The 13,437-nt window shown below is 39.1% G+C and overlaps 1 protein-coding gene and 1 long non-coding RNA gene across 2 annotated transcripts; both read right to left on the bottom strand.

The window, feature by feature from the left end:
- Positions 1-404: 404 nt before the first annotated feature.
- On the bottom strand, positions 405-2,994 carry LOC126619820 (L-type lectin-domain containing receptor kinase VIII.1-like). Its single transcript, XM_050288236.1, has one exon. It carries the CDS (start codon positions 2,789-2,791, stop codon positions 641-643), a length of 2,151 nt encoding a protein of 716 aa, XP_050144193.1. The 5' UTR covers positions 2,792-2,994; the 3' UTR covers positions 405-640.
- Positions 2,995-12,466: 9,472 nt separating this feature from the next.
- LOC126618479 (uncharacterized) lies at positions 12,467-12,913 on the bottom strand. Its single transcript, XR_007621734.1, has 3 exons — positions 12,839-12,913; positions 12,627-12,742; positions 12,467-12,562 (listed from the first exon to the last, which is right to left on the bottom strand). It is a non-coding gene; the product is annotated as an uncharacterized LOC126618479 (long non-coding RNA).
- Between the last annotated feature and the right edge of the window lie 524 nt (positions 12,914-13,437).

Raw genomic sequence — 13,437 nt, 5'->3', positions numbered from 1 at the left:
TCATTTCCTATGCTATATACTTTACCAAGCCCCCACTCAAAATCTCTAATTTCCACTTTTGACCATATAGGAATCGACATTGCTCGTGAAAAGAAAGCATTATAGATGCTAATATTTCAACGATACTCACCAATCGACGTTAAGACAATGACTTCCACTCATCTCTTGATACCCCTCCTACCAATGTGACCCACTTCAATTTTTTGTCCAACCCGGAAACTTCAATGCAAGAGGAGGAATTAAACTCGGGACCTTCGATGCATGAGGGGGTCACCCTTAGTCACTAACAAACGAACTCGAACTCGAGTATTCAGATGAAGAAGTGAAGATTCTTGGTCGTTTGAACTATAAGTCATTTCGGATGCTGCAGAAGTACTCTTAATCACTAGTAGCGAACTCGAGAATTGAAATGCAAAAGTGAATACTCTTAATTACTTGAGTTACAAATCATTTAGACACATGTTAAACGTACTTCAGAGAGTATAAATCATGTATGTATATAAACAAACTCAGTACCAAAATTTGCAGCTAATTAAGTCCCTAATGAACCCTTTGCATGTTATTGTGTCATTAGACTCATTACATACAAAAAACAAATTAAATATCAAATTAAATCTACACCGTTAGATATTATAATTAATCAAACGATGTGATCACCGCCGGCGCCGGCGGCGAAGCTGAGTTCGGAGGAGGAGGTGGAGATGGTGATCATGCCATTGCAGTCAGAAACACTGTCCTGCAAGCTCAACAAAAGATGTGAAGTGCTGAAACTTGTACAAGGCTTCGTTCTTGGCACAATTGGGACTTGAGCTTCACCCACCAGCATCTGAACCACTCCTCTCATTGCTGGCCGACAATTAGGGTCAGGATGTGAGCACGCCAGCCCAACCAGCAGCACCTTCCTCATCTCCCCCTCATCAAATTGCCCCTCCAATCTCGGGTCCGCCGCCGTCAACAACCGCCCATCTCTGTGCAATCCCCACACCCACTCCACCAAATTACTACACGCTCCTGCTTTTCCTACCCCACTCACCTCCCTCTCAATTGGCCTCCTCCCACTCCCCACCTCAAGCACCACCGCCCCAAAGCTAAACACATCCGTTTTCTCAGTAGCTCTGCCTGTCAACAAGTACTCCGGCGCCAGGTACCCCATTGTCCCGGCCGCCACCGTGGCGTCTGGCGACTTATCGTGCTCGATTTGCCTCGCCAAACCGAAATCCCCCAACCGGGCATTGAACCCTTCATCCAGCATTATGTTACTGGTCTTAATGTCCCTATGGATCACCTGATTTTCACATTCTTGGTGCAAATAGGCCAGAGCAGAGGCAACTCCCAATAGAATTTTTCGCCGGTGCGGCCATGGCAGCGGCGTTCTTGCCTCGAACAATGCCTTGTCGAGACTGCCATTCGGCATTAAATCATACACCAACAAAATTTCGCCCTTCTCGTGGCACCAGCCTTGGAGCCTCACCAAATTCCGGTGCCTTAGAGTTCCAATTATCGACAATTCCGACAAGAACTCGTTCTTCCCCTGACTGCTGTGGCTGCACCTCTTCACCGCGACAATGTCGCCGGTGTCGGATAATATGCCTTTGTAGACTGTTCCGAAAGCACCATGCCCGATGATTCTATTGGCATTGAAGCACTTAGTTGCTGCCTTGAGCTCCCTGTAAGTGAACTCCTTCGGCATTTTGATGATATCCGAAGCGAAATTCGAATCCGATTTCTTGACTTGTTTGACTTTCTTGGAGTAAACCCAGATTAAAACACCGGCAAACAGAGCCAAAACAAAAGCGGAAGCGGTGACAACTCCGGCTACGGCTCCCGGACCTTCTCTGCAGAGCTGGTTATGGCAGGAAGAAGACGACTTGCTGTTCTTCTGATTAGTACCGCTAGCATTACTAGAAGAAGACCCACTTGGCGGCATTGAAGGTGGTGGAGATTTTACTGAATTGGCAGTTGGGTTCATCAAAGTAGTGCTCGGCGGCGGCGGAGACGGCGACCCGGATGGCGAAACAGGGGAATCGAACGACGAGCTGAAGCTCCACCACTCGACGCTGTGAATCTCCGTGCTTCCCTGGGTCGACCCGGAAAACCCAACGTACATAAAATCGCTGACGTACTGGGCTAGATCGAGGGAGAATGATAGAACCGGGTCTTTGGGTTTCAGATTCGAGTATGAAACCGAGACGGTGATGACCTGACTCGACCCGTCGTACTCGATCCACGAGTTCACCAGATCGCCGCTCTTGAGATCGATGTCGACGGCATCAAGATCGCTGACACGTGTCGACACCATGGAGTCCAGATCCAACCCGACGTGGTTCCCGTTGATGTCCTTGAACTCGACGTCCATAAGCGTGTCGAATTCGACGGCCACGAAACCCGACCCAGTATCTGGACCCGACTGAAGGCCGAGGAACCCGCCGGCGTCGCCGAGAGCGACGTCGTCGGGGGAGATGAGGAACGCGAGACCGCCGCCGATGGAGGAGGGGTTGAGGTTGGTGACGGAGAATGAGAAGAATGTGGAGAAGCTCGCCGGGACTGGGGAGGAAGGCTGGCGGAAGCGAATGGGTTTGGAGTATAAAACGCGGCCGGCGCCAGAGTTGGGAACGGCGAGGTCGCGGGTGAGCCGCACACTCCCATTGCTCAGGTGGGCATCGCCAATGAGCTTCAGGCTGCTCAGAGTCAAGGTGCCAAAGTCAAATTCGGTGGCGGCGACGACGGTGAACACGGCGGCTTTGGGAATGCAGAGAATCAGAATGTAAAGGAAGCAGTGAAAATCGAACATTGTCAATGGCGACGAAGAAAACCCATCAGAAAATTTTCTGTGGTATTTGTGGAGATGAAGAAGAAGATTGAAACGGAACGAATGAATGAACCACGGGGTTTTGGTGTTTCAGAGAGAGAAGCGAGAGAGTGAGGAGAGAGAGGGAGAGAGGGAGAGAGGAAGAGAGGAAGAGAGAGTGATGGGAGTTGTATTCTTTGCCTTAAAACAGAACAAAGAGGAGGAGGAAGCAAACAAGGAATACGATGCAGAGGATACAGGAGAGAATCCAAGGGAGACAGGTGGACTGCCATTGCGCCACGTGTCCTTTTGCAACGGTTACTTTTTCGGTGGTGATAGACTAATGGATAGTGCAAGGAGACTATTTAGTCAGCATTTGTAAATCATATAACGTGATTATTTATAGATAATTGCATTTGTATAGTGTATTTATTTTCTTTTGTGCCATGTTACATATTTTATAAATTTATTCTAACAAGTTAATATATCTAAGACCATTTTTAATGGAAAGTCAAATTATAATTGATGGTTGATATGACAATCTGAAGTTCAAATTTTATGTTTCTCTAACCGAGTTGTCAAATATTATTATTTTTAATTAATGTAGAGTTTTAAATGGTTGTATTTATTACAAAATTGTTGCAACAAAATTGTATTGGTTAAAATATTAGTGAAACAAAGGACCCACTATTAAGCTAATTAAAAATAAATTTGACATTGATATCAAATTTAACTATAAACACAAATGCTTCAAATCCAATCAACAAATAACACATCAGTTAAAAAAAATAACTATATTAAATATGCAAAGTTATATCTCCACTTAGAATTTGACATTTTATTTAGAGATTAACGTTATTCTAGACCAATAAGATAAGGAGGTCTTGGCTTTCTGGATTTTAGTTTGGGAGGCTGGCGCCATGAGCAAATATAGCAATGGGCTTTTACGGACAATGTCCGGTGGCACGTGGGGTGTAACGAGCATTTGTTGTCAGTTGTCACGCTTCTTTTGTTTTGTTTTGTTACCAATTATTTTGCTTTACGTGTTAGTCAATAATGTAGCCTAATTGTCAATCATTAAAGTTACTTGCATGGAGTTTTGAGATTTAACGCGGGTGAAAAACTGTTCTTACAAATGTTTTGTCACGTATTTAAAAGACAGCTACTAGATATTTCTCAATCCCCACATTAAAATCTTATTCATTATAAAAAGTCAAAAAATTAGAATGATATCTTTCAACCCCCTATCATTCTTATAAAATAACCTTTAATATACCATTTATATACTCATTATTATTCGTAAAAATTGAAATACTATTTGTCCAACAATGAAGTCTCCTCTTACGATAATCTTCCAACAAATGGATGACTCTCCAATGCTCTGTTGTTGTGTGATTATGCACTCTAATAACTATCACCTATATCAAATTATCATCAGTTACTAACTTCTTACCCTTTAATTGGAGTGGACATTCACACTTTTTCGTTTCAAAATTTCTTCTATGCTCATTCTTTATTTAATTTTTTTGCGAATCGGCTTACATATTGTTCATTCCTTTCAAAACACAATGTAAGACTAGGATATGGGGTTTTTATCACAAATGGTCCATGAAATTGACCCTCACTATCAAGATGGTCTCTGAAATGAAAAGTCAATCAATGTAGTCCCTAAAAATAGGTGTCGCAAATCAATGTGGTCTTTCCGTCACAATTCTGTTAAAAATTCTGTTAAGTGTTGATGTGGCATATAAATGGGCCCCACAAGATTTACGGATTTTTTTTAATGACAAATGGTCCCTAAAATTGACCCACACCATCAAGATGGTCTCTGAAATTGAAAATCGATCAATGTAGTCCTTGAAAGTAGGTGTCGCAAATCAATATGATCATTCCGCCACAATTATGTAAAAAACATTTGTTATGTGCTGATGGGTTTAATAATTAGTTAAAAAAAACTTGTCTAAATACCTTTTTCAACAATGGAATTTTTTTCTCTTATATTAGAGCCTACTCGGAAGAGAGATCCCTTTCATAAATTCTCAAAGGCACAAGGCCTAAGAGGGGGTGTGGAAATAGTTTTCAACCAACAATAGACGCACCTCGGTTATAACCTCATTATCTCAAGGTAGACCTCGTCGTTCTTTACATCACCAAACCACCAGGTAAGCGCCGAACAAGCTCTCCAATATTAAGGTTGTGAAGATGTTGGTCGCCTAAATGTTAACAGTGATATCTCATAAATGCTTCAAGATTAAGGTTGTGACGATAATCTACCAACAAATGGATGACTCTACAATGCTCTGTTGCTCTGTGATTATGCACTCTAATAACTACCACCTATATCAAATTATTATCAGTTGCTAGCTTCTTACCCTCTAATTGGAGTGGACTTTCACACTTTTTCATTTTAGAATTTCTTCTATGCTCATTTTTTATTTGTTTTTTTTTTTTGCCAATCGACTTACATATTATTCATTCCTTTCAAAACACAATGTAAGTCTAGGGCTTCCATTACCTTATTGCGCCCAACCTTATTTTGGGGTCTTGTGATATGGGTCCAATTTTATAAGCTTGTTTTGATATGGGTCCAATGTATTACACACTCATAGGTGAGGTCTAATAAGTCGAGCAATCATCCACATCAGCAATTAAAGTGTTCATACTTTGAAATCAAATTACACCAATTGCCATTGAATGTTTTATTAGGACTCTTCCAAAATTAACTTGAACTTTAAATTACAAATCACAGTTTCTACAACCCTAACCACTCCTATTTTGAATATTCCTTGTGATTCCTACGGATTAGCATCCAAATTTGAATTTCGAATTCGTATGAAGCTATTAGAAATATAAGGAACATCTCTGCGGATGACGAAGGCAAACATGACAAATATCTGGTTTGGGTTTTTCTGGTATTTGCTACCTGGATAACAGGTATGGCACATCCCCACGAGATTTCAAATACATGATGCGCGAGCTTTATATGCGATTGTGTTATATAAGTATTGCTCCACTGGATTTTGACATTGATGGTGTGTTCAAGAGCTTTTGACATTACCAAGATGGAGGACTGCACCATATATTGTTGAAAACAAAAATCATGTAAAAATACATGTTTCTGATTAAAAAAAAATAAAAATGAAAAATGTAAAATTACATGTTCCACTAGGATAGGTGTGGATGCAAATTTCTTCCTCCTTGATCTTGAACAATTTTGCACCTACAAACAAGGTTCTAAAAAACACTAGGCGCTAGTCGGACGGTAGGCTGACGCCTAGCGCCTAGGCGGCTAGGCAGAGTCTAGGCGGGGGCCTAGGAGGCCTAGGCGGATTTGTACTTTTTAAATAAATTTATAATATAATATATAAATAAGTCCATTTTTATACACAGAAAAATCATACTTGTAGAAAAAAATAAAATACAAAACATACAAAATAAATATTTGTTATAAAATATAAGTATTGTATAAAATTTTAGAGTTTTTTTAAGACCATAATTATTATTGGGTCTTATTTTGTTTAAATGTTTAAAATTGGGCCTGCTACAAATCTTGAAGCAAAGTCCATAAACTTTTAATTAATAAAAAACCTACTAACCCTAAAGAACAAAGCCGCACCCACCCCCACCTTTCTCTCTATCTCATCTGCAGACTGCCGATTTCTCTCTATGCTATCTTTCTCCCCCATCCCTCTTCACAGCAAATCGTCTTTCTCTCCTTCCTTCTCTCTCTCTTTCATTCCCTCCCTCTCTCTCTTTCACTCCTCCCTCGTTGGATTTTGTTGGAGATCTGAGGTTCGGGTGCGACTGAAGGTGGAAGGCAATGAGAACACGGTGACTGCGAGCTCGAAAAAAGGCAACATAGTGACAAGATCGCCTAGCACCACCGCCTAGGAGCGCCTAGGAGCTCCCAAGTGGGCGCCTAACACATCCCCGCTTTTCTCCACCGATTGGCACCTAATCGGAGCAGCACCTCTCTGCCCAGCGCCTAGGCAGCCGCCTAGGCCGATTTTTAGAACACTGACTACAAAACAATTAACACCTTAGGTTAAGGCCAAAAGCCTCAAGCGCCCACGATGAATGGGGGGGACTTTGGCCGAAGAACCTCTGATGCCAAAGTTAGAATTTAGAGAGAGGGTGTTTAGAGAATTTTGGGATTTTTTGCCAAAGTGTTGGGATCGCCTTTTGGTGAAAATGGTAGCCTATATATAGGGATAGGCCGGTCCTTTTTGGAGAAAAAAGTGGCCGGCCATAGGTTGGTTTTTTGGAATGAATTTTGGTTTAATTAGCCAATTTATTATGATTAATTGGCTAATTAAACATAAAGGGAATGTTTTGTTGTTTATGGGATTTATTAGTTAGCTAATTAGTGTAAAAAAGGAGAAAATGATAGAAAAAGGTAGAAAATATGATGGATTCTTTCTTGGATGGGGTTGGTTGGCCATTGATATGGTTTTGGGATTAAATGAGTGACTTAATTGATATTTAATGGATTAATTGGGTAATTAATCCATTAATTAACCAATTAACATAATAATTTGGAGGTTACCTTGCAAAAGGGAATTTGATGAGATAGACTTTGAATTGTTTACCTCTTTTGGAGCATCTTTGACTTTGTTGAAAAAAGATTGTCGATTGCTTGCGTGTAGAGATCCTGGTGTACCTCAGGGGTATTTTGGTCATTTTTGTCCAACAATCCACGTGTCGCCTTATGATTATTTTTGGCTCCACAATAGGTAGTTACAATACGATAGGTAGTTTAGCTTGTACAAGGACTTATATGATAGGTAGTTTAGATTGTAAAACACTTATATGAGAGGTAACTTAGATTGTAAAAGATCAACAGAAATTTGGGTAATGCCGATAAATAAGAAACCTGACATAAGTAATTAAAAGCCTCCTTAAAATAGATTGATAAGTATTTCAAATGCAAAAAAATATTATCAAGAAATTGGAAAGCAGAAGATGAAAGAAACTGAAGAATTACTCTTTTTTTATGATGGATAACTGATGATGATACAAATCTAAAACGTGGGAAATCTATGGACAACGTTTAAAAGCTATAAAAGGGTAAAATAGTGATCACAATGTAAAAAAGTCAACCTAACAACAAAAAGTGCTGACATGGTGTCCTAGTCATCGGACCTAAATAAAAAATAACTAAAAATTGGACTAATCCTAATGTTAGGCCATAAAATTGGACCTATTTCAAGTTACCACTATTTTATATATATAGGCAAACTTATAACTAAAATAATTTGGGTTTTTATCACAAATGGTCCCCGAAATTGACCTTCACCATCAAGATGGCCCCTGAAATTAAAAATCAATCAATGTAGACCCTGAAAATAGGTGTTGCGAATCAATGTAGTCATTCCGTCACAATTAGATTAAAAATTCAGTTAAGTGCTGATGTGGCATATAAACGGGCCCCACAAGATTTACGAGTTTTATCACAAATAGCCTCTGAAATTGACCCACACCAACAAGATGGTCCCTAAAATTGACCCACACTATCAAGATGGTCTCTGAAATTGAAAATTGATCAATGTAGTCCTTGAAAGTAGGTGTCGCACATTAATATGATCATTCCACCACAATTCTGTAAAAAAACATTTGTTATGTGTTGATGTGGGTTTAATAATTAATTAAAAAAGTTGTCTAAATACCTTTTTGCACAATGAATTTTTTTCTTCTTATAGTAGGGTTTACTCTGAAGAGAGATCCCTTCCATAAATTCTCAAGGGCAATAGGCTTTTCTAAGGCCTAAGAGGGGGTATGGAAATAGTTTTCAACCAACAATAGACGCACCTCGATTATAACCTCATTATCTCAAGGCAGAAATCGTCATTCTTTGCATCACCAAACCACCAGGGAAGCACCAAACAAGCTCTCTAAGATTAAGGTTGTGAGGATGTTGATTGCCTAAATGTTAACGGTGATATCTCAGAAGTCATTGCCAATCGGCCAAGTCGTCACCACAGGTGATCTCGATCCAGGTGCAATTCGGTAAGGGGTGTCGAAGTGTGTAAAAATGGGTGTATTATGATTTTTTTAGAGAATAGAGAGCAAATGGGGTAGAGAGATGTGGACTGGGATCATATGTGATTACAGGATTGGGTTTTTGGGGTGACAATTTTTTTATTACTAATAAATTAGTAAGCCTATTTGTAATTTTTTTTAAATTTAATTAAACTTGTGTGACCCATTTATGTGTTACATTAGCACATAACAAAAATTTTGACAAAATTATGACGGAAGGACAAAATTGATTGGAGACACATACTTGCGTGACTACATTGATCAATTTTCAATTTTAGGGACCATTTTGATGTCGCGTGTCAATTTCAAGGACAATTTTGATGTCACGGGTCAATTTTAAAGATCATTTGTGAGAAAAAATGACTTATGGGGCCCATTTATGTGTCACATCAGCACTTAATAGAATTTTTAGCATAATTGTGACAGAATGACCACATTGATTTGTGACATCTATTTTCAGGGACTACATTGATTGATTTTCAATTTCAGGGATCATCTTGATGGTGATGGTCAATTTCAAGGACCATTTGTGATAAAAACCTAAAACAATTCCTTAAAGTGAGTGGGAGATAAGACATTGGATGAGATACAACACCTTAATAAAAATGTACTATTTATTTGATGAGCAATTATCAATCACATGATAAATTTGTGACATGAGAGAATTTTTTAAGAAACCAGAATATAAATATTTTTTTTCTCTAATAAAAAATTAAAGTATAACAATAAGAAAGAGTGTTAAAATTGAAGATATATAGATACTCATTTACATTCACAATAAAGATGCTCTTGTAAAATGCATGTTTTATCATCTGGTAACGTGTGATGGAAGCTATGGTTATGGTGCTCTTAAGTAAATTTGTATACCTCCAATTCATTTCCTAACCCCCACAGCCTTCCTCAATCCCTAAGGGTCTTGTTTGGTAGCTGGTTGGAACATGTTGTGATTAATTAAAATGAACTTGAGTCTAGTACGTTGTTTGTTGTGACAAAATGCGAGATGGACATTACTTGACATGATGGGTTATGAATCTACAATAGAACGGATATCTAACCTGTCATTATACATGCGTTATAAGTCATGTCGTACATGACTATCAATTCAATCACATTCCTAAGGCTGAATCTCATCAAACTCACTAAACGGACTCTAACAAAATATGGTGCAAGAGACACAATTGACGTATAACAAAAAGACTCTCACACCATTTATTTAATTAACTTTTAAGTCTGCCTAAATGACCTAGCTAGATATAGTGGAAATCATCACATCACAACATTTTAAGTAGAGTATAGATTGACGAATTAGGATCCTCCTCATCAGGCCCATCGGGCCGTTCAATTTTTATCCAACGGCTACAAACAAGGGGCCTCTCTAAAAGTTATAATAATTATAGCCGTTAGATTCAAATTGAACGGCCCGATGGGCCTAGTCAGAAGGATCATCTCCATCTGCTCAGGAGAGGATCCTGATCCCAGATTGACATTGTATGGTATATGCACCAAATATGGAACATTGGGTGGTCACCTTCCTTTTGCTTCCTCATAAGCACAAGGCATGATGATGAGGCTGCACACACTTTAGGTTTGTTGCATGGGTTTGAGGGCTGTACTAGTTCCATAATTCCATCCCAACAATTCCCATGCGATGGGATATGGAATGTACGAGTTATAAAGGAGTTCCATTAATATCTCTCTATGTTTTGCGACATCGACCTGTTGATTCGACTCTAGAATTACTTCATCTGTGGATAAAGAGAAAGGGGAAATACATGAAAGAAAAATAAATATAGAAGGGTGGAGGAAGAATGGTGGAAAATATATAAAAGTATTTGTACAAGAAAGATACACAAAATAAATATTAAAAACAAACGTATTTTAAAGACCCGTTTAATAACCATTTCATTTTTAATTTTTTGTTGGATATTTATAAACAATCAATAACAAATATATATACACACACACGAATATGCTAATAAACAAATGAATAACAACATTATATATTGAATGAACAAGAATGATATAAAACAAACGAAGTGAAGATCGAGGCTTACGTACCGCAATATTCTTGAAACAGAAATTCGCCCACATTTTGTGCATGTAGTTCTATAGGCGTCTATTTCACCAGAATTCAACGATCTAAACTAGGATTCCCGCACCAGAATACTTAGTTTCTGGCGAATTTCTTTGTGGTTCTCTCATTATGCTTGTATGGAAGAAATAATGATTTTCAATTGTTGAATGATATGCAGATGCATGTATCTAGTCATATACCTATTTGTAACATATATGATTTTGGGAGGTGATTGTTTAACATAAAGGGTGTGTGGCTTCATCTTTTCCTCAGACTTTTTCAGACGTTTTGCAATGTTCTTAGTGACACACCCGACTGGAGTTGAGGCATGCTGGCCGTGATGTAAAAATGTGAATAAATTAAAACCGAAACTAGAATTTATTCAAACTAATAAAGTGAGTGCGCAATAGTGGGTAGAACCCATAAAATACAAATATTCAATGCATAGTTGACAAAAGGGTGCAGTCGAAACTAATTAAGTACTTAATACACAATGAGATAAGTTCCTACACTTAAACAGGGATATGTCAGAATCACCGGCTAATCCTCATACGCCACATAGTAATTCAGCTATCTAGGACTTGGAAGGGCGAAAAACAGAAGGGTGAGTGGTAAAAACAAAATTTTATAAAAACCATTTATTTTCTGAACATACTAACCCCTCGCTGTCAAACATGTATAGTTTCTAGAAAATCATACTATGTATAGGTATGAAATCAAATGCAAATCAACAGTAAATCCAGAAGTATGCCACATCACAATATCTCAACAGTAAGATAAGTAAAATCAGGGGTTCAATCAATCTATACTAGCACACAAGTCGGAGTCGCTTAATGCGACCTGTACGACTGAACTAATGCTCATCAATGTATGCTAGCACACGAGTTAGAGTCACCTAATGCGACTTGTACGACAGGACTAGGTGTAATCATAATATACGCTCTAATGCTATAATCACGTGAAGACTGGTGCTAATCACGATCACCTACGAGTTGGAGTTGCCTAATGCAACATGTACGACAGAACTGGCACCTACTTGGATCCAAGGCGAGCGTGTGGTGCGAAGGTGAACATACATGGGAAAGATTGGCCTTGGCCTGGGGCAAGCACTAACACTGGGGTGCAACAATGATGAGCAGACTACATAAATATAAGCATGCCATAACAATTCAAAAATTGTAGTCAACATAATAAACTGACCTGACAATAAACTTAGCTGCGCATCCCCGTAGGATTATTTAGCATTTCACCACAGTACAACATTTCTTATAACGTTATTTAATCATGGCATGATATGCATAAATCAATTCAAAAGCATTTATGGAAACTATAAAGTTTATATATATATACACACACACACGAAAACAAATGCCCACTTATTGATACGTCGATGGATTGTAGCCCTTTAGCCTCGCTTGTCCTCGTATGTCCTCAGGATAAGTCTCCCCATATGCGAAACAACTAATAATAATTAGTTAATTAACACATACACTAAAGCTAGGAAAAACCCCCCATAGTTTGCTCAAACAGAAGGTTTGAATATATGAAAACATTCTACTCGATGTCACGGACCCATACGCGTCAACCACTCGCCGGCTAGAGGCCGGACACACCCTTACGCGCCGCCTAGTCCACGGTCACATGTGCGGCCAAGTGCGCGCCTGGTAGAGACTAACAGAAGTCAGGAATATTCTGTTAAATAGTAACAGAACTTAACGACGTTACCTGATGCCGTTAGAATATTCCGTCAACTTTGACGGAATATTCTTCATCTTTTCCGGTGGAACGCCTCCATCCGTCGCCGTCTGGTTTTGCTGGAAACTAGAAAACTTTGCCGGTTTCTAGGGAAAAATTCAAATTAACCTGCTCATTTCTCAACTATTTTTTATTAAATTTATATGGAAATGAAGCTCTTAAGGAGTAGAACAAGTCTATACCTTTTGGAAGTCCAAAAATGGACGGGAAGAGGCCTGAAAATGCCTCAAAAGTCTCGACCTAAAACTCGACTATTTGAAACCGTGCTTTAACACGTTGGTTCTTCTTCAAACTTATATTAAGAGCCTCGGGAAGTTGTGTAGAGGCTTCCTAACATCCTAAAAACTTGTAACTCAGCTAGGATCACGTTGGAACAAATTCGTCCGAGTCAGAGCTTCTGAATTGACGAGTCAAAACTCGTCCATTTTGTGATTGGTGGGTACGGCTGGGTTCGTGAAGATGAGTGGAGTACGATGGTAGTGTGTTTAGGTTTGATCTATGAGTTTTTGTAGATGATCTTTGTTGTTGCAGAGAAAATAGAGCGTGAGAGAAAGAAGAAAGAAGAAGATGAGAGAGAGAGGGGTCTCTAATTGGCTGAGAAGAAGAGAGAGGAATGTTGTATGATTGGGTGAGAGATTTGAAGATAGTAATTGATTGGTGAGGGGAATGGGTACACGGGACCGGTTCTAAAAAGGAAAAGGGATAGGGTTTTTCAGATTTGCACAGTAAAAAGGATAGGGTTTTTCAGATTTGCACAGTAAAAAGTACTCAGAAAATCTAT

This window comes from Malus sylvestris, chromosome 4 (genome assembly GCF_916048215.2).
Source record: "Malus sylvestris chromosome 4, drMalSylv7.2, whole genome shotgun sequence".
Taxonomy (NCBI): Eukaryota; Viridiplantae; Streptophyta; class Magnoliopsida; order Rosales; family Rosaceae; genus Malus; species Malus sylvestris.
This window is presented reverse-complemented; position numbering and strand designations above follow the sequence as displayed.

Excerpts from the sequence above, each read along its gene's own strand:
- LOC126619820 (XM_050288236.1), bottom strand. The coding sequence starts at position 2,791 with ATGTTCGATTTTCACTGCTTCCTTTACATTCTGATTCTCTGCATTCCC.